The sequence below is a fragment of the Tupaia chinensis genome, unplaced genomic scaffold, assembly GCF_000334495.1.
Source record: "Tupaia chinensis unplaced genomic scaffold, TupChi_1.0 Scaffold000182_1, whole genome shotgun sequence".
In the NCBI taxonomy this organism is placed as follows: Eukaryota; Metazoa; Chordata; class Mammalia; order Scandentia; family Tupaiidae; genus Tupaia; species Tupaia belangeri.
In genome coordinates this window covers 7858559-7880865 of record NW_006159657.1, presented here as the reverse complement: position 1 = coordinate 7880865, position 22307 = coordinate 7858559, and the positions used below count along the sequence as shown (strand labels likewise).

General features: G+C 48.3%; 1 protein-coding gene across 1 annotated transcript in view; it reads right to left on the bottom strand.

Moving 5' to 3' along the window:
* Positions 1-22307, bottom strand: part of XYLT1 (xylosyltransferase 1) — a gene marked incomplete at its 5' end in the record, with an annotated part of 347438 nt that overhangs the window by 67097 nt on the left and 258034 nt on the right. The window contains 2 exons of the mRNA XM_006146570.3: positions 19574-19776; positions 21102-21274. Coding sequence (XP_006146632.1) covers positions 19574-19776; positions 21102-21274 — 376 coding nt within the window. The remainder of the gene's footprint in view (positions 1-19573; positions 19777-21101; positions 21275-22307) is intronic.

Here is a 22307-nt window from a genome sequence, read left to right as displayed (position 1 = left end):
TGAAGGTGGCCATAAAAGAAATCCACATTCAGGAGCCAGAATCCTCTTTTCCTACTATATCTCCTTACTATTTCCCCCCTTTTCTCTCTCCTTTTTAAAGTTTATTTATTTATCTATTCAGTCACTTAAATTTGCCAGAGGGTGGGATTTGAACCATGGTAAGTCATGTGGGATCCAGCTCCCTTAAACACCAGGTTATAGGGGTGCATCCCCTCCCCCCTTTTTTTCTCTTAAGGATCAGAACTACGTGCATCATATTGGGGGCAGGGGTGAATGGCAAAAGGATACTAGGCTTGGTCATAGCACTGGAGGGAACGTGGATATCAGCAGTCCCCACCTCCCTGAAGGATGGGGACAGGCTAGACATTTGCCCCTTCACATTGAGGAATTACATGGATCCAGGCTCTGTCCCCGGTTACATGGAAGCCAGCATGCAGCCAGACAGGTGACACGTCCCTCTGTCCTGCTGGGCTCCCAGATAGAACTCTTCAATATCTGCGCACACTTCTGATTCAGTGGGGAAGCCGCTGAGCTAACTTCAGGATTTATGGGAGCCCATGATGGCTCACTGTTCCTTGAAACAAACTCTCGGCTCTTTGGAATGTTTTCCATTTTCATGGTGATAAAATCTGAAAATCCCTAAAAGAAATAAGTAAAGACAAAAATCCCTCCAATGGTCCTCAATCCGGGAAGAAGCCCAGAGATGTTTTTAATCATGGTGTGACTGAAAAATGCAATAAAGTACCAGTGACTCTTCTGTCACTGGGGGATCAAAGGCGTCAGGGGCCATGGCTGCACTGGTTCTGTGTGGGAGAGCACTGAACACACTGCTCCTTCGTCCTTTACTCCAGGAAGTACTCACTGAGCTCTCATAATGTGCCAAGCACGGTGCCAGGCACGTCGGGTACACTGCTTAGCAAAGCACATCATCTCTGCACTTGCACTACTGTCAACCCAGAGGACTTGTCACTTGGGGTTACCATGGTTGTCGCCATTTCCTGAGCAGTTTTTCTGGGCCAGTCAAGGTATTTCATGGCTCACAGCTGAATCCTCTCTGCAAAGGCGGAGCTAGAGAATGGTGAGGGGTCACATTTTATAGGTGAGGTAACAGGCACAGACAGCTGGAGCAACTTGCCCAAGGTCATATGGCTAGTAAACAGGACAACTGGAACTTGACCTTGGACTCCCCCGACTGCCCTAAAGCACATTTCTAATCCCTCTGCTACACCTCCCATGGGAAATGTCTGCCAAACAGAAAGCAGAGGCTTTCCAGGTCCAGCTCTAGCTCCAGCCTGCAGCATCTCTCCAGGGGCATGGAATCTAAAAACCCCGTCTGCTTCAGGAAAGCCCAACACTGAGCGAAAATAATAGCAATGAAACAACAGGGGGCATTTAGCCTGGTGGAAAGTAATTACCTGAACTATAATGTACATATCCAGTAGCAGACAATATTAGCTATCGTATTTCTCCTCCTCCGCAGCCTTGCATAGAGCTCTGCATTTCCCTCCCCACCTTTTCCCACCACCATCCAATTGATTGCAACCCAAAGCTATAACCCTAGAGCCTAGCAAATGGCACACAGTAGGTTTCCAACAAACACGGGCTGAATGACTTGACCGCCTGCATTAATGAATGAATCAACAGTGAGGCCCTCGAGCTGAGATTTCATTAAAATGCATTTCTGGTCAGTGTCTTGGTTAAAAATTTCTCTCTCTACCCCAGAACTGACAGTGCAATCTATGGCAAACTCCTGAGACAAATTAGAGGAGGAGAGCCCAGACACATTTAGGCAGGAAGGTGGTAGGGAACCAGACACAGGAGATCAACAGGATTTAGAGAAAGTACAAAAAGAACACGTGTCTAGTCACCCTGGGAAATCGTAGAGAATTAGCTGGCATTAAGGCATTAGTCAGCAACTTGCCTGGTCAGCCCAGAAGAGATAAACGAGTCTTATGCTTTGGAGGGGAGCAGAAAGATGGGGCAAATGCTGAAATCAATGAGCCTCAGGACTGATTCAGACTGAGGGAGGGGACACAGTGTGAATTACAGTGTTAATGAGCACCTGGTATTTCTGACAGGATTCTTCAGAGTAGGCTAAGTGGGTGATAAGAAAATATATTCTGGGGGCCAGCAGATGGCATGGTGGTTAAGGTGCTGGACTCCCACATGACCAGCTGAAGTTCAAGCCCTAGACTTGGTGACTTGAAAATTCTGCTGGGCATGTGTGTGTGTGTGTGCCCAAAATCCTGAGAGGAGAATGGAGGAGAAGGGATTGCAGTGTGGCCATCCTCTCTGGGGTGTGGGGGTGATTTCTCACTTTCCCCCTCTCTTTCTCTGTTTCTCCAGCAAGTGCACATGCCCTATGGCAAAAACAAAAGAAAACAAAACAGAAAACAAGACAAAGAAAGAAAGAAAAGGAGAACAGTCTGCTCTGGCTGACATGCTCCATGGGGCTGGGTAGATCTATAGGCATGGAGAACTGTCTACAAGCAAACTGTCTGTATCCTCTTGGCTGGCCTTGGACAGGCAACATGCTGGGCGAGCCACATTTTCTGTGCTGCTTGCCGGGTCCAGTGAAGATGAAACGAGCCTGTTGTCTTATGTCAGGCTGAGCTACCAGGCAGTGTGGGTCCAGGTCAAGGCCAGGGGAGGGAGACCAGAAGAATCTCCACCACTAGGCTCTCTATCCAGGGTCCTGAAATTGCAGCAGCGGAAGCGATCACAAGCTGGCACCTGGGTTGACAGAATTATCTGGGCTAATGGAATAAAGGCCATGCCTGGGAAGATGTGTGGGGAGTCAGGAGCTAAACCTGCAAGGGCTCAGACATTGTATTCTGGGCAAGGCCCTAAGTGAAACATGAGCGACCACGTGGAACGGGCTAGTGTGGGGTCTGTAGACCATGGCCTGTTTTGTAAATGAAGTCTGAAATACCATCACGGCTGCCCATTCATTTACATATCATACAGGACTGCCTAGGTGCCATCATTGTGAGAGAAAGCACACGGCAATCAAAACCTCACATGCTTACCACTTGACCCTGTGTAACAACATTCACCAGCCCCTCGTCCCCTCGTCCCACATGGTATTTCTGGTCATCACCGTCCTCCCAACTTTCTAGCATAGCCATCTTATTAAAGTGTCTTCCTGGCCCGGCATCCCCTCCTTCCACAATGAGGCCTCCCCATACACATTTCTTTTCTTCCTTTTTAAAATAATCACAGAATGTGTGTGCTCATCAGAGAGACACAGACAAAGGGAGAAAGCACCCCCAATGAGCCATGGTCATGCCACAATTCCTTCTCCATCTCTCCATCCTGTAGGGATTCAGGGCAGACATGTGCACACAATAGTGTGTTTCTCAAGCCACCAGGGCCAGGATTTGAACTGCATGGATGGCCATGTGGGATCTGCCTCCCTTGATCACCGGGCCATGTGTCGGCCCTCCCCATCCACATCTCTACCTGCTGTACTACCCAGCCACTTACCTAGTGTCCCTTGTGAGCACAGGGGCCACGACTATGCTTTCTTTACTGCTGGATTCCCACACCAAGGACAATGACCTGTGTATAGAAGGAGCTCAACGAATATTTACTGAATGACTTAAGAGCCCCTTTATGATTGCTTTGTTAATATTTTCTTCTTTAAATCAACTACCTTTTTAAAAAAGTTTAGGTTATCTGTGGTTGGACATGCCAGTTTTTCCTTATGTAGTTATCTAGATAAATACTGACATTTTCAAAAACTCATCTGCATATCACTTTAACTCATCTTGTGTGCTACAAGGGGTCATGGGTCATACTCGGAAATCCCTCCTGTGGTCTATGTCTGGGCTCCACCTCTCAAGAGGTGGCATGTCCTGTGACCCTCTCTCATAGATGACGGTCCCATCTCACTAGATGGCTGACAGATTAGACGAGATCACAGGTAGCACTTAGCACCCTGCACAGCTCAGGGCTGGATGAATAGTGGTGGGGACAGCCAGGGGAGGGGGCTGTCTGCTAGAGGCTCTATTTATGACAAAGCAGTGCCCCTAGGTACTGCAGCCATCGTTCTCAATGACGCCCATCCTTGCCCCAGTTGCTGAATGGCCCCATCTCATCCCAGCAAAGCAATTTGGATTAATGGGACTATTTAGCTGTAGGTGTCCAGAGAATGCATTGTTTAAAGTAAGTTGTTAGAAACTTCCCCAGGGTGGCAAACTTTTAAACAAAGATTGACTCTGTAATCAAAAATTGCCTGGCCTTAAACCAGACTCCAGCATCCCAAAGAGTGCAATTATACTGAGAAAGGGGTGGCGATGTTTGTGCCCTGGGCTTGGTTCGCCAAGTAATGTTGACTGATGAACACGATTAAATTGCACCGAGGAGAATCCTCCTCTGGAGGAGAAAGGACACCGGAGATGGACAGCTCTGGGGGACAGAATTTTCTTTCATTCTGCGCAAAGGAAACAAAACACTTCACCCTCCCCCATGGGCAGACTGGTCAGCATAAGCCAATAGCCCCCTCTTTGCCATGCTCCATGTTTGGTTTAACTGGTGTGAGGGCAGTGGGCTGAGGCTCCAGGTCCCAGAGACTCAATCTGGACTATGAGGCTGTGCCACTTAAGGTAGGCAGAGGTGGGAGGACCAGGGGTGGGTCTCATGTGAGATGGGGACTTTGCTCTCTGCTGCAGTTTCTATTTTATGACTATTCCCCAGACTGCTGTTCAGACATCCATCCACTTTCTGACACTGCTTGGGGTCTCCAGGGTGGTCAGAGACACACCACTGGAGCTGGGGAAGGGGTGAGGAAGGGCGAGGCTGGTAAAGATGTCAGTGGGTAGGGATTTGGAAGAAGTTTGGAAGTTTCTCACTTGAAACTACAGAAAGATTGCAACTGCAATGCTTCGAGAGTGGGTGGAGAAAGAAAGCTGAGGAAGACAGTGTGGTGCCACCCCACTGAGGCAGAGACAGCTGGTCAACGCTCAGGCTCGCTTCCATCAGCCTTGTTGGATGGGGAGAAGATTGGGGATTTCAAGGCATGGGGAGGCTCCGCTATGAGGATGGTTCAGCTAAAAGCCCCACCTCCTTGACTCCCATAACCATTAGGTTTCCTCAAAGATGTGCCCCATCTGCATTTCTGTATTCATATAAAAGAATGGAGATAAAAAATACAAGCCAGAAGGAGAAATAAAGAAAGTGACCACCTAAAAGGGCAGACCCTGTTTTTGTCTAGAATTGGCTACTGCACAGGATATTTAGTCGTCGTCATCGTCGTCATCATCATCATCGTAAGAGAACCAATTCTTTGTAAAACATGTCCAGCTCTGCTCTGGGTGGGCCCTGGGTTCGTGTCTCTAACAGTGTGCCATGGGGGGGGGGCACCAAATTTGGCTTCCATTCCCAGGCCCTTCCCCACCCCGGTCCTTCCTAGGCTCAGCTAAAAGGAGGAGGAACTGAGCTGTGATTACTAGCCCTGACGTGGGACAGGGTGATTCACGCACTGAGTAGCTGTGCCATGGAGATCCCACCTGGACTGCGCTACTTTTTCTTATGTCTCCTGCCTCAGGACTGTGCTGTGTCTTACCTCCTCCGGGCCATGATCAGCCACACTTCCTGTTCTTTTTCACCTCTTTCATTCACGCACCTCAGTGGGTACACAAAGCTGAGGTCTCCTGGTGGATGTAGCCATCTCTATAACCCTTGGCATGACTGAGCATCCTCGTCCAGATTTTGGGACGGTGAAGAGGCAGTTGTGAGGTGGTGCCAGAATAAGATGCAGTGCTTCAACTCAGCTGTTTTAAGACCTAGGCTAAGGTGTGCTTGGATTCCCACTTGGCTGGTGTTCCTTCTTTGGGTCCCTGATGGCTCACATTATCATTCCTTCCTTACAAATAAGAAAAGTGAGTCTCTTGGGACCAGCAGATGGTGTAATGGTTATGTTATTGGACTCCCATGTAGTCAACTGTGACTTGAATCCCGGACCTGGCAGCTTAAAACTCACATAGAGAGAGTGTGTGTGTGTGTGTGTGTGTGTGTGTGTGTGTGTACATGCCCAAAATCCCAAGAAAAGAATGGAGGAAAAAGGACTGCGGTATGGCCATCCCCCCCAGGGGGTGATTTCTCACTTTCCGTCTCTCCGTATCTCCAGCAAGTGCACATGCCCTATAACAAAAATCTAAAAAATAAGTAAATAAATAAATAAATAAAAAGAAAATGGAGCCCCACAGAAAGGTGGGATTCTCTTGACTTGAGAGCATATAGCTGTTAGGGAATGTGGACCTTTGTCAGCTCAGGCTGCATATTGAGGTATCACATGTAGAGTTGGGTGTTTAAATACAAATCTGTTCCTCAGTTCTGGGGCTGGGAAGTCTAAGATCAAGGTCCTGGCCAATTCAAGTCCTGGCGAGGGACTTCCTCCCAACTGAGATGGCTACCCTCTTTTTGTGTACTCAAATGACAAAGAGAGTTCTCAGATGTTACATAATTAGTAGGGACACTAATTCTATCTGACCTGGGCTTTACCCTTACTACCTTATTTAACCTTAATTACTTTCTTATAGGGCCTCTCTTCAAATATAGGGGTAGGGCTTTAACATGTAATTTTTGTGTGTGTGTTGGGGGGGGGTGCACATTTCAGTCTATTAAAACAGGATTCAAATCCAGGTCAGGCTGACACTTGTGGCTTTTTCTGTGCTGTAGTGGAATGAGTTGATGGTGCATTAAAACGCCAGCACTGTTTTGGTTTTGCTTTGGAACAACTGCCTATATTTGGCGGATGGCAGCTATTGCTTTCTAATTCTGTTTACGTTATTTAAGTGAGTGCCATTTGACCACCACCAGTTATGTAGTTAGGGAAGAGGCCTAGAGAGTTAGGGTGCCATAGAAAATAGGATTACCAAGGAATCTCAAAGCTGGGGCTGTCCTACATTAGCTAGGTCTGCTTAGAACAAAGAGTTGGTAAAGCCCCAATCTTCCATCAGCCAGAGAACAAAACAGGCATGTGGACATGCACCCACAATGGCTGTGGGGCCCTGCAGGATGGGATATGTGGTCATGTATGACTGGTTTTCCCTCCTGGAGTCAACTGCTTAGGAGACATGTTGGTCAGCATGGTGTATGTGTGTGTGGGGAGAGCACTGGGGCGGCATATAAAGCATGCTGTCCTTGAAAAGTCAGTTGAGCCTGCATTCAAATCCTGACTTGGCCACTGCCAAGCTGGGTGACCTTGGGGAAGTCACTTGAGCCCGCTGAACCTCTTCGCTTTTGTTCTTCCTCACCTCCCTGGGATGGCACGAGGACTGAAACTAAAAGTGATGGCAGTCTAGCAGCAAGTGCAATGGTAGGTGATCTGCTCTGCTCATCTCCTGCTACTGGGTAACTCTTGCCTCCTGATTCTCACCCAGCTGAAGAAGACAAGGACTTTGATGAGGGGAGGCATGACTAGGAAGCTTTAGTCTAGAACCAACTAGTGAGCACAATATGACCAGTTGGCAAAGACCTCAGTTATCCTCCAATCCTACCGCTCCCATGAAGAAAAAAACATGAGTTTTGAATCCTAGCTCCAATCTCCATCAGCTGTGAGACACTGGGAAAAATTCCTTAATTTCTTGCTGCTGCCTCAGTTTCCTCATTTGTAAAATGGAGTGCAAAGACAGCATCTACCTTGTGATGGTGACATTAGAGTATGCGTGGAAATCACTTGGCCCAGGACCCCATGCCCAGTGAGTACTCAAGCTCTGCGGGCAATATGATTGGCTACTGGGGTGAGAAGGACTTCCCTGGATGTCTACTTTGAGAGGCCACTACTGACCACTGTCCATGCTAGGCAATGGCTCAGTCAAGAGATAAGATGAAGAAATAAATAAATAATAATAATGATGATAAAAGTGTCTATAGTTTTTATTTATATATCTAATGACTGGACCTTAACCCTGAACCTTGGACTCTATATTCATCCAAATTTCTGCCATCATTAACAAAATAGGGTACAAATACCCCTCCATTACCCCATTTTGACCTTTTAAGACATGCTATCCCTCCAGATCATCCTTGAAAATAACGATCACCTTTGTTAGCTGTGAAGGACAGGCAGGGGGAGACTCGCCCACATTGTAGATCACCCTAGGCTCACAGTCAAATTCCCAGGATGCACAAGGAGCACCCCAATATGCCTACACCATCCCCACACTCTTGGACACTGGTAGAAAAGCCACATAAAGGCAGGCTTGGCTCTGCCAAGAAGCAAAAATGCTCAATACACTGGGCAGGAAGATGGCAGGGCTGGAAATGTCTCCTCTATGGACATTTCTTGGCAGCAAGAGCAGCTGCCAAGAGGAAGAACTATGAGATCTGGAGAGTGAGAATGTGGAAGAAAACATCTTGCAAACTCCAATGCACAGTCCATCTGGGAGCTGATGAGACCATCCAATTGGCAGAGGATGAACAAGACCACAATTATGCCTGAAATGTTTAGCATCCACTCCCTCTTCTCGTAATACAGTGCAACTCTCTTTAGTACAAATATTTCTTCCACATGACACAAATGTAAGGTTTGTGAGGGCAGGGCATTGTTTATATATCAATTAAAATTAAATCAAATTTAAATTTTAGTTCTGTAGTCCCATGAGCATAATTCAAGCTTTCAAGAACCACACATGGTTAGAGGCCACTATGCTGGATGGCAGAGTTACAGAGCACTTCTGTCACTGCACAAGGTTCGACTAGACAACATTGGTCTGGATAGCCTAAGTCTTTAATAGAGGAATGAATCAATGACCAAAGTACTCTTATACTGCTGGTCAAAGAAGGGACATAAGACTTAGATACAACCATCAAACTCTTTTTGCCCCCAAGGACTTTGACTCCTTTTCCCATTGGTGAACAAGAAGCAGATGAAATTGCGAACAAACAATACGGTTGAAGTGTATTTAAGCCAAGCGGCAACATCCCATGGGTGAAGCTGTCACATCGATTCTTGCCTTTTGTCCTGTAGCCTGTAATGCTGAACTTGTGAACATCCTTCCAGGAATGTTCTGGAAGTGTACTAGACTGATATGACCACTCTTGGCTTTCTGAAGCTCTTCAATGTTTTTCAACTGAATCTGATGAGAACTCTGAGAATGGTAGCCTCACTCCGCTTGTCCAGTGGCTCCTCTGGGCCAGTACTATCTACAAAAAAAACCCTAAAGAGCTGTCCAATCTCACATGGAGCTCAGGAGACCCAGAACAGCTGGCAAGAAGGAAGCTAACTGCATTTTCGTAAAAGCAGGAGTGTGCGCTGTCAGCCTGAAAAATAACAGGGCTGAGGATATGTTTATTTTGTTACTAGATGCAAACAAAACTGTTAACGGCATAATTACTGGCATGTTTTCCTAGTCCCCTGTGAATAACAGCCTGTGCAGACACACCCCTTCACATGTGCACATTAACTGGGTGGAGCTTTTGTTGGATGCTTTTATCCCAGGAACTTTGAAGTCTCAGGAAAGAGGGTGTGTGTCTCTGAACCTTTAGAGAACAAAAGCAGTTTGGATACTAAGAAAGAGGCCAGCATGGGACATGGTCATGCTCCAAGACTGGGGTGTTGGGTCCCCAGCTATGACTTCTCATAAAGTCCTGAGGCTAACATTGTCTCCAACATAGCATTTACCTTGTTACTTATGTCTATAATTATGTGATGACTGTTTCTCTTCCTGGGCAAGTGGTTTTCTACCCTCAACGTGTATTACAATCACCTGGGAAGCTTTAGTAACTATAGAGATTCTTGCCACCCATAAGAGGTTTATATTTAACTGGTGTAGGATGGAATCCTGAATTTCTAAGAATCATGAAGAACGCTGATTTTGTGTTATAGAGAAGGGCATCATGCCATGCCTATCTTCCTCTGGAAAAAATCATGTCTGTCCTGTGCTCCCCCCAGGACCTAGTACTTCTTAAGTACTCAGGAAATGGCCTTGGAGACACTCTAGATCATTTTCAAGATCTGGCTCAGACTTTGTTCTTCTGGAGGACTCTTAAGTCTCAGACAAAGGATATTTTAACAGCCCAGGTATAAGACAATGAGGGTCTGGCCTGGGCCAGCATAGAAGGGTCACAGGTGGGAATGCACGAAAGAGAGATGCCAGAGGTCAGAATTGGAATATGCAAAGCCTGATGGAGCGGCATGGTTAGGATTCGTGGGTTTTTATCATAGCTGGTGGGAGCAGGAGGATGGCAGCCTTATTCAGAGAAACTGGAAAATGGGGAAGGGGAGTAAGGTGAGTTGGGAAGAAGCTTCAGAATAATTATTTTCAAGCTGTGATCCTGTGGGAAGACAATGCCCTACAGTTAACCTCATGGTTCTACCAAGAGGTACGCCAATTATCTGAAGCTTTCAAAGGTCTAGGGCCCTTTGTTTCAGGAGTGTAGGCCCTTCTAAAAAGACAAGAAACACCCATACCCATCAGGGTATAAAACAAAACAACAAACAGAAAAACAACAGTTGATGAGGATGCGCACTTCTGGTGGGAATGGAAAATGGTGCAGGCACCATGGAACATGAATATGGTGGTTTCTCAAAAATTTTCTAATAGAGTTACCATAGGATCCAACAAATCCACTTTGGGATATTTATATATGTATATGAAAGTCTTGAAGAGATATATGTGCATTGTGTCATTATTCACAACAGTCAGAAGGCAGAAACAATTCAGGTAACAACTCACGGATGAACAGGTAAACAAGATGTGTGTATATGCACAACAGAAAATCCATTCTTAAACAGGAAGGGAGCTCTGATGCATGCTGCAACATGGCCCATGTTGAGGACACTACGCTAAACGAAAGAACCAAGCGCAGAAGGACACATCCTGGATGACCCTGTTTATATGGGGTCCCACATTAGAGGTGTTTATATGGGGTCTACATCAGACGCATAGAGAGAGCAGAAGGGTGGTGCGTGGGCAGAGGAGGAAATGAGTAGTTTCATGAGTATAAAAATCAGTTCTGCAAAGACAAGAAGAGTTTTGGAGATGGACGGTGGTGATGGCTGCTCGATGATGTCAGTGTACTCAGTACCACTAAACTGTGCACTGGAAATGGTAAATTATGTTATATGTGTACTTTACCATACATGTATTTTTAAAGAACTAGATAAAGAGGGGTCTCCACTTGCATTCTCTATATTCACTCAACCCATGTCCTACCCCAACCCTGGACTGTGCCCCCTCTCCCCCAGCTCATGATCAGCTCTCCTCTGACCTGGTTTCCTGACTTTTATGTCAGACCACTGGCGTTCTTCGTTCTCTGCTCCAGCCCCTGCCAAGAGGCTCTGTGAGCCTCCTGAACAAGGATGTTCTGTGCAGGTGTGGGATCCTGGTCCCCAAACAGAAGGTGGCTGCCTGGCTCTGTGTGACTCAGAGGCTAAGTGGCTGCTTGGATATGTGAAGCTCATTACGGCATCCGAGATGCCTGCTATGCTAGGAGGGCTGGAGAGGGGAGAGGGTCTGTGGGGATGGTTCTGGGGTTTGAAATAACCATCCTCTAACTGGCTCCCTGGCCCCCAGGCTTAGCCCCTTCCCAAGTGTTCTCCCACAGCAGCCAAAATGATCTCTCAATACTTTAAATAGATTACTCCTTCTTAAGACCTCATAGCCCACAGTCTAAGGCTTTAAAAACCCAGTAGTTGACCTACGTCCCTGCATGGACCAGCCTCGACCTGGCTCATCTGTAGGACAGTGACCTCTTGGTCTTTGCGTTTCAGCCATATCGACCATGGAATCTCTTCTACCTTAGGGCCTTTGCCCAGGCCACCCCCATTCCTGGGCTCTCTCACATTTCTGCTGGTTACTCCCCCATCCTACAATCTCAGTTCATGTGCTGCCTCTTCACAGAGGATGCAAGCCCTCCAATCCAGCTGAGACTGGCCTGTGGCATGCCCTCCTTCTTTCCGTCAGCAAACTGGCTCCCCTCTGTGGACATTCAGGCCTGTGGTCATTCTGATAAATGTCTATCTCCTCCCATGAAAACAATGGCTACCACATTGACAGCCCTTATTTCGTACTTAGTACTTTATACTCATCAACTCACTTAACCCTCTCAGTAAACATACGGAGCGGTGCTACGGTTATCCCCATTTTGCAGATGAACGTAATGAACACAGGGACATTAAATGATTTACCAAAGACTAATTTGCACAGCTAGTAAATAAAGGAGCTGGAATTTAAACCTCGCTGGTCTGGTCAAGTCCATGCTCTTGACTGTTATTGAGGACAGGACAGGATATGCTTTTCCTCACCATTAACGGTACCCAGCCTGGTGTATGGCATGTAGTAGGTGCTCAATAAATACTCGTTGAGTGAATGAGCAATTTTTTTTCCATCTCCAAAACTCATCTGTGGGAGCTGAGGATGATCTTCAGCTGGCCTCACCAGGGAGGCCACCTCCTTCCTTCCTGAGGCCCTCCTAGGCTGCCATCCTAAGAACACAAATGATGAAAGAAGGAAGAAGGGGAAAAGGGAAGCTTAGATCGCCGACCCTCATCTCCCACGGTTCCATTTTCAACGTTCAGACAGCCAGAATCACTCCTATTTAGATGAGATCCTAGAGCTGGAACTAGGTAGAGAAGGTCCAGGATGGATGGGAAAGTTCCCAGGCTTCTAGGCTCAGATCAGCACCCTACTGTGACATCTGCATAATCTGTGGGCTCAATTAACCACAAGTCCTCAAGTACCAATGCTGGACAAAGTCCCCTGTCATGAGGACAGATCTTCTAAAACCAATGAAGTCCTCAATCCAGGGCACACAACACAAATCCAGAAAAAAGATAAGGAGGGAACCAGCAGTTAGCGTAATGGCTATGTCGCTGGACTCCCACATAGTCGACCACAGTTCACGTCCCGGACCCGGTGGCTTAAAAACTCACGCCGGGCACGTGTGCATGCGTGCCCAGGATCCCGAGAGGAGAATGGATTGCGGCGTGACCATCCCCTCTGGGGGGTGATTTCTCGCTTTCTGTCTCTGTCTCTCTCTGTCTGGTGAGCGCACGCGCCCTATAGCAAAAAAAATCTCCCCCCCCCCCCCCCCCCCAAAAAAAAAGAGGAATAAAAGTGTGTTAAAGGTGCCAGCAGAGGGCCTGACACTCTGTGGGTATGCAATAAGCATTTGCACTCTTATTCTGGGTTTAAGTCTAGCTCTGTTAGTCCTATACAGACAGTGGTCTTTGGGAGATTGTGGAGAAGTCTGGGCCACCTGCTTCTTGACTGTGCCAGCTGGTGTTTCCTGCGGAAGCTCCACTTAACAGCTCTGGTGATGGGGCCTGTGGCCCTGGCAGTATCTTGAGACTGAGGTTTGGGTCTACAGGTAATGAAACTTAGATGTCCAGGTGAATGGTCCTGCTGGGTGACATTTGGTTGCTGCGGGTCCCCAAAATAAACCAGCTAGACTGGTTTAGCTTGAAGGATGTCCAGTTTTCCCTGCCCAGTAGCTTCTGTACACACACACGACCCTCCATGTGCACGTGTGTGTACACACCACAGATGAAGGTGAGCCTGTGAGGGGCTGTGGATCTGCTCAACCCTCTGCTCTCCTCTTTACATCCGACTGCCCCAAACACGAGCCTAGTGAAGGACAGTGTGAGTTCCTGTGCGACGAGGCCCACCGGCAACAATGCAAAATGCATCTGACGTCATCCCTTCCCAGGGCTGGCCTCCGGGGTGCGGGCACAGCTCCCTGCTTTGAAACTAGAACATACTGAGTCCAACCACCATGCCTTCTGAGGACTTCAGAGTTTGAAAATATCCATTTTCCGGGCCAGCAGATGGCACAGCAGTGATGTTGCTGCAGTTAGAGTCCTAGACCTGGTGGCTTGAAACTTAAAGGTGCCAGCAGAGGGCCTGACACTCTGTGGGTATGCAATAAGCATTTGCACTCTTATTCTGGGTTTAAGTCTAGCTCTGTTAGTCCTATACAGACAGTGGTCTTTGGGAGATTGTGGAGAAGTCTGGGCCACCTGCTTCTTGACTGTGCCAGCTGGTGTTTCCTGCGGAAGCTCCACTTAACAGCTCTGGTGATGGGGCCTGTGGCCCTGGCAGTATCTTGAGACTGAGGTTTGGGTCTACAGGTAATGAAACTTAGATGTCCAGGTGAATGGTCCTGCTGGGTGACATTTGGTTGCTGCGGGTCCCCAAAATAAACCAGCTAGACTGGTTTAGCTTGAAGGATGTCCAGTTTTCCCTGCCCAGTAGCTTCTGTACACACACACGACCCTCCATGTGCACGTGTGTGTACACACCACAGATGAAGGTGAGCCTGTGAGGGGCTGTGGATCTGCTCAACCCTCTGCTCTCCTCTTTACATCCGACTGCCCCAAACACGAGCCTAGTGAAGGACAGTGTGAGTTCCTGTGCGACGAGGCCCACCGGCAACAATGCAAAATGCATCTGACGTCATCCCTTCCCAGGGCTGGCCTCCGGGGTGCGGGCACAGCTCCCTGCTTTGAAACTAGAACATACTGAGTCCAACCACCATGCCTTCTGAGGACTTCAGAGTTTGAAAATATCCATTTTCCGGGCCAGCAGATGGCACAGCAGTGATGTTGCTGCAGTTCGAGTCCTAGACCTGGTGGCTTGAAACTCATGCTGGGTGCGTGTGTGTGCATGCCCAAGATCCCAGGAGGAGAATGGAGGAGAAGGGACTATGGTGTGGCCATCCTTCCGGGGGGGGGAGGTGATTTCTCACTTTCTCTCTCACTGTCTCCGGCTCTCTCTCTCTCCAGCAAGTGCATGTACTTTAAAGCAATAAACCACTAATGAAATAGAAAGCATCTGTATTCATCCATGGACTGGGTATATAACAAGCACCACGAAGAGCCTACAGGGGCTCGGAAACAAGTCAATAGCACAGAGGAAAGGCTGAGAGTCTTTAAACACACTCAACCTGTGGAGTTCCAATGTGGGAATACTCACATTCACAAATGAGTTGGTGCTACCCTGTGTTTCTGCAAGCAGTGAAGCTTCATAACCTAACTCTGTGTTTCCTACTTTTCCCCCCCTAAGCTTATTTATTTCTTCTTAGAGGGAGAGAGAAAAAGAGAGAGAGACAGAGAGAGATCCCCCACCAGGGTCTTCATGCCATAATCTAATCCACCCTGGCCTCAGCCAGCCTGGATCACAGGCACTGCACACATGCAGCAGCGTGTACAGAGAGGCCCCCTGAGCAAACCTGGAACTGTCCCACATGGACCCGGCATTGCAGAGCACCACATTACTGCTGGGCCATCACTGCTAGTCCTGCTCTCTCCAAGGAATATGTTACAACTGCTTTAACTCTATCAAAGGGAAAGGGGAAAGCAACTCGGGCTGAGTAAGCCCCACTGACAATGCCCACACAGCTCCGTTGCTGTAACAGTAACAGCTGTGTGACTGGGCGCTTACTCCCATCAGACTCTGGGGTAACCCTGGATGTGTAACGTTCCACTCAACCCTCTTAGCAGCCCTTTAAAACAGGCACTCCTTCTGCGCCTGCTTTAAGGTGGAGAAATAGAGGTGTAGAAAGCTGAAGAAACTTGTGTTGATTCCCACAGCCACTCAGCAGTGGCACAGAATCTGACCAGTAACCACAAGGCCAGTGACCAGTGAAAACCAGTATGTCTTCACTACTTAAGACAGGAGAGCGAGCAAGGGATACAGAGAGGGTGTCCAAGCACAGAGCACCTGAGGGCAGCAACCTCAGGCCGAATCTGCCCTGCAGAGCCTCCAAGTTTACAGATCTCTTACAAATGCTTGCCTTGAGCACTTCTTGCCCCTTTGAGAAGGCTCCTGAGTTTGCCCATCCATCCTGGGATGGAAGAAGTAGTGGTTTTGGAAGCTACAGATGGAGCAGCAGATGGGAAGTGAAAACCTATCAGAGTTGCCCAGAATAAAACCATTCATCTGCAAAATTCCTATGTTTCTGTGTGGGGCGACTTCAGGAAAACAACAGCATGAGGAACCAGCGGTGCTTGGTGCATACAGTGCCTCTGGCCACAAGGCTGGCAACACAGAGTGGGCAGAACTTGGGGAGGGGTACATCATGGAAAGGAGACCAGGGAGCGGGAGAGGGAGAGATGGGCCAAGACGACAGAGGAGACACATGGGGACCTGGAGCATTAAAGGGAAACAAGCTATAAATAAGATGGCTTTCCAGGGCCAGCAGATGGCAAAGCAGTTATGTTGCTGGACTCCTGCATGGCTGACCATGGATCGAGTCCTGGACCTGGTGGCTTGAAAATCATGCTGGGTGTGTGTGTGTGCATGCCCAAGATCCTGGGAGGAGAATGGAGAAGGGACTGCAGCATGGCCATTCTCCCTGAGCTTGAGTTCTCACTTTCCCTCTCACTGTGTGTCTCTCTCTCCGAGGAGCGCATGTGCCTTAAGGCCAAAAACTCTAGGAAATAAAAAAAGATAGCTCTCATCCCTGAACCCCAGGAATGTCTCAGAAAGGATTTCTTGGCACCTCACAGCTATGAGATGCAAACTTGGGTGTAGCTTAGACACCGACAGGTGACATTTACTGAACACTTTTCAGGTGCCCGACACTCTCTAGCTTCCATTTTTACATCCCAGTTTCACAGACTGAATTATCTGCTGATGGTCACGCTGCTGTTAAGTGGCAGGACTCACACTCAAGCCCTTGGCAGCCTGATCAGAGTCTGAGTACTCATTGCCCTGGATGCTGGGCAGAGCCGGGCTCTTCTGGTGAATGGGGCCAAGGTTACAGCTTCAGTTTGTAAATCAGCACAGCATAGGCCTCTAGGGGGCAGCAGCCCACCTGGCCTCCAGAAGCGTCTGGCCAAGCAGTGCCACCTGACTCAGGCTGACATACTCTCCATGGAGACCTGGAGAGGAAGAGTGTGGGGACCTTGGTCACGGAACCTCAGACTCAGGATACAGGTGGCCCTTCATTACCTTCCCTGGACAGTCCTTGCTTAGAGGCAGCTACCACTACCCTGCCCAGGCATAGGCTCGAGGGCTGGGCAGTCTCCTGTGCTTTGCAGGCGGTCTGAGGCTATTCTGGGCCTGCTAACTTCCTTGAGGGCCCAGTGTCAAGCAGAAAGAATACTAACTTTGAAACCAGACAGAATCCCTGCCCTGCCATGTATTTGCTGCATGACTTTGGGTCTGAGTTGGCACATCTGTGAAACAGGTTTGCGCAGAGGATTGGAGGAAGAGCTGTCACATCAGCTGCCACACTCAGCATCCTGGGACATTTATGAACTCAGTCCCTGCATGAAAGATGGAAGGAGAAAGTTCTAACCTCCTCTGGTCCCGTCTTGTATACGCTCAGCACTCATAATTCTTCCGTTTATTACACACGTCTGCTTATTAGAATGTTAGAATTTCTCAGGGCCAGCAGATGGCATAGTGGTTATGTCACAAACTCACACATGGCTGACTGACTGTGGTTCAAGTCCTGCACCCAGTGGCTTGAAAGTCAAGCTGGGCATGTGTATGTGTGTGTGTGCGTCTCCAAGACCTGAAGGGGAGAATCAAGGAGAAGGGATTTTGATGTGGCCATCCTAGGAGGGAAGGGAAATTCCTCACTTTCCCTCTGTCTCTGTCTCTCTGGTGAGGGCGTACAACCTATAGCAAAAACCTCTAATAAAAACAAAGTTGTCACTGACGCAATCTGCATTCTCGTCCCTTCTATCAGAAGCAGTGGTTCTCAACTGAAGGGGATTTTGGCCCCCAGGGGACATTTGAGTGTCCGGAGACTTGTGTGCTTGGGTGTGTGGGGGCTGCTACTGGCACGTAGTAGGTGGAGGCCAGGGATGCTGCTCACCACGCCACAATGCACCAGACAACCCCCCACGATAGGGGATTAACCAGCCCAGAGCATCCGCAGTGCCACAGCTGGGAAATCCTTGTCTAGAATGACCTTCTTTCTCATTTCCCTGCCAATTAATCCCTTCTCCTCTGGCAGGCTTCAACTCAAAGCTGAGTACTCAGTACTTACTGACCCCCTGATGAGGCCCCATCTGATTTTCTGCCCTCTCACGTCTTCCTCTCCTTATGGCCCTCTCTTGCGTGATTATCCAGTTATGGTTCCAAAGTAGGACGTGAGCTTCATGAGGCAGAGGAGGAGTAGAAGAAGCCACTAAATGCCTAAACAGTACGTAGCACAGTAGTTACTCAATAAACATTTGTCAGATGAATGAACAAGCCATAATAAGTAAACACTGCAGGGAGTTCTATGACCACTCCATTTTATCCCCACTATCCTTTGAACAAAAGAAATCAGGTGTCTTTCTAGTTGCCATCATTTTTCTCAGGTTCAAGGATGCCACATGTACTTTGTCCACAAGACCAGACTGTGCCCTCTTCCGTCCCCTGCAGGGTCCAGGTCTCCCAGCAGATGACCAGACGCTCGCAAGCCCAGGACTGAAGAAAGGCGCCAAGGCCTCATGGAGTGAAGGAAATAGAAGCCACATAAAGCTTTGAAGAGAGGGCCTCTTTCCATGTCAGCGCCTTCTTTGTACCCTGATTCAAAACCTACACTCTTGGAAATATGTGACCTGGATATGTGGCATTAGAATGCTCATTCGCAACTCCCTCTGTCTAAACCACTTTCATGGTCAGTGTGACTCACTTTCATCTCCTTCCATCCTTCGCTTAAAAATTTTTTTTAAGGTTTTTTTTTTTTTAAAGTTTTGTTATAGGGAGCATGTGCTCACTGGAGAGAGAGAGAGAGAGAGAGAGAGAGAGAGAGAGAGATCCACTCTCGAAGGCCTGGCCATGCCATAACCCCTTCTCTATTCTCCTCTCAGGACTTTGGGCACACATGCCCAGTGTATTTTTCAATCCTCTGGGTCTAGAACTTGAATTGTGGCGTCAACCATGTGAGATCCAGCGCCTTAACCACCATGCCATCTATTGGCTCCCTTCCATTCTTCATTTTTTAAAAGAGAAATTCACGACAGAATGTGTGCATGGGATGGGGGGAGAGGGAGAGAGAGCGAGCGAGTGTGAGCAAGCTTCTCAGGGCTGGGTCATGCCATGATCTCCCTCCTCTAGTTCTCCAACTGCCAGGATCTGGGCACTTGTGCACATGCGCAGTGAGTTTTCAGGCTGAAAGGGCTGGGGACCGAAACCACGGTCAACATGCGGTTTCCAGCTCTGGAGTCTAGAATGTTACCAACTGTACCACAGAGCCTGGGCCACCTTCTTCCATTCTTATTGGAAAGGATGTTCCTGGTATCCTGGGTAGGGTTCCTGATCTCTCCCACTTCTGCCCTCTGCTTTATTTCTGATACACTATTTATTTATTCTGTTGGTTGTTTATCTCCCTGATGAACAGAATCTCTGTGAACTAGTTTAGTGCACTAGTATATCCCCAGACAGAGCTGGCGAAACCTTGAGCACCATAAGCCTCTGTTGATGTGTGAACGAATGAACGAGTACATAAATGGTTCTCAGGTCCAACCTGACTCCTAGGCTCCGAGAGATCTTATGGAGACGGTGGTAAGCTTTCCGTGGTACCCCCAGACCACCTCTGCTTCCTGGTTTTCCAGCTATGACAAAGGGGTGTGAGAGGGAGCAGGCCCTCAGACCAGGCTGGCTGGGGCCACGGCCCGCCTTACCTGATGGGATAGTCGGCTGCACTCAGGTTGATGAAGAAGTCCCAGGGCCAGTCAGTCATCTCCAGGAGGTCCCGCATGCTCTGCAGGTAGGTGGACAGGAGGCTGGCTCCGCCCCAGATGGTGGCCATCCTCCAGGGTGTGACACGGACGTTGCTGTATTGCCTGGCGAACTGGAGCACTTGCCGATGCAGGTAATTAGAGCGCTTTCCCCAGGAGAGAACAGGTGACATTCAGCAGCCCCAAAAGAACCAGACACACCCCTCTGTCCCTTCTCTCCTAGTGGACTTTGCCAAGTCAGTGATTCTGGCCTGGGGCATATTGCTTCACCACTAGCTAGTCCTTTATTATTTAGATATTTGAAATGCAGATTCCCTGGCCCTGCCTCTGAGCTACTGGTCCTCCAGGCTTATGCTGGTGGTGCCCGGGACTCTGTTTTCACGTGGGACTGAAGCTTGTGAAATGAGGATAAGAAGTGAAAAAATAGCCTTCTAAATATGGTTCTATGACATTTAAAGGTTGCAAAAATGGAAAATTATATGTAGATGATAACATGTATAATACTCTCTTTAACTGGACTAATATATGGTGGATTCATGACAGGAAAATTTATTTTGCATGCTGTAATGATACACAGTGATTGAAAGTATAAAAAATAATAAACTATATTAAAAATAAAATAAGTAAATACAATTCTACATAAATGTGAAGAGTATTTTGGGGGTAGATTGTTGGCTTTCTGCCCCCATCTACCCACTGCCCCTCCATTACCCTCTCACAGGCCTGGTAAAAGCAGACCTTTTGGATCAAACGTATCTTCTGTGATCTTAACTAAAGACATGATCGTGTCATGAGTGCTCAGGGGACAGCAAGTCTGCTGCAGTTTGTTTTAATAAAGTTTTATTGGTTCACAGCCACGCCCATCAGTGAACATCCTCTCTGTGTTGCTTTCCCACTACAAGGGCAGGGCTGAGTAGCTGTGACAGAGTGCATATGGCCTGCAAAGGCTGAAGTGTCTCTTTTGGTTTGTGTTTTGTTTTGTTTGTAGAGAAATTTTTGCTATAGGGCATGTGGACTCACTGGCGAGACATAGAGAGAGAGAGACAGAAAGCGAGAATTCACCCCCTAGAGGGGATGGCCATAACGCAATTCATTCTCCTCTGTTCTCCTCTCGGGATTTTAAGCATGCACACACAAGCACCTGGCATGAGTTTTAAGCTGCCAGGTCTGGGACTTGAACTGTGGTCAATTATGTGGGCGTCCAGTGACATAACCATTATGCTATCTGCTGATCCTGGAGTACTTACTTTCTGGCCTAGAACTGAAAAAGTGTGCTCACCCCTGGGGCAGTGATTCCCATGAAGTCTGTGGGCAGCAGACCAAGGGCACTGGGCAGTCAGGAAAGTGGTAAGAAAAACAGTGCTGAGGAGAGGCAGTGCTGTTTCTGGGCCTTCTCTGGACTGGGAGGTGGGAGGCGGGGATCAGAGAGGGACAGACAGACTGTGGAGGAAGCTCGGAGGAGGCATCTTACCTTGTCTACATGGATGTAGTAGAAGTGGTCTTTGTGGTAGACGGCCTTGAACATGCGCTGCAGCTGCCGAGAGGCGCGGCCGTGGACCACCAGGACGAAGGCAATTCTGACAGGGTTGGCTGGCATGAACTCCACTGAGTCTTCGTCCCACTGAACGTTCTTGTTGGCTTTGCCTGGGGAAAATCCAAAAGGCCACAGAGGTGAGGCTGAGGCATGGTAGACCTTTGGCTAGGCATGGTTGACATCAGTTTTTCTGGTGTGTCTTCTGGGGATTCTTCAAGGGGCACCACAGTCGTACTGGGCCCTGAAACTGGATTCACTCGACCACGCATGTCCTAAACCCTTACTGTCCAGGTGCAAAAGGAGTAGGGGACCTTGGGTGCTTATGACATAGTTTCCATCCCCAGGGAGCCTAAAAAGGCTGGTGGGGGCATAAGGACCCATATTATACAATGGAACATGGCAGGAAGAAGTGGGAATCAGAAGGCGTGTCTCTCTGAACCACAGCTGAGAAGTATGTGCTGTTTTTGCCTGTCTAGACTCCAATCTCTCTTCTCCTAACAGATTATTTATGTGTGTGTACGAGTGTGTGCATGTGTGCGTGTGTGTGTGTGTGGGGTTTACTTGTCTCTCTCTCATGAAAGAAATAAACTCTGTATTTCCAGAGAGAGAGAGAAAGAACCTTGGCAGGGTCTTACATTATGACACCCACCCCCAGCTTTCTGAACCAGGATCATGGAGGTGTATACCTGGCATGTACAAGTCCACCAGGGAATCAAACCTTCCCTAAGATCCTGCGTTCCTTGAGCAGAGTGCACACCGAGCTGGCTATATCTGTTTAATTGTAGTAAAAACATACGATGTGAGATCTACCCCCTTGACTAATCTCTAGGTGTACAGTGTGGTACTGACTGTAAACACCTCTCCCAGCAGACCTCCAGGCGTGCTCATCTCGCCTAACTGAGAGTATATGATACTTGGGAAGCATCAGCCGTCCCCTCCTGTCTCAGTCCACATGGATGGGAAGACCTAACTCCAGGATTGGCTCCATGAGTGGCGCTAGAGCTTAGGCCTGGCCGCTCAGAGCTCTGCATCATCCCTGGCCACAGTCTTGTTCAGAGAGGACCATGCGACCGAACCAAGCTAACCAGCCGTAAGACGGAATTCCAGACTTCCGTTCCAAGTACCAGTAGGAGAGGTTCTCTG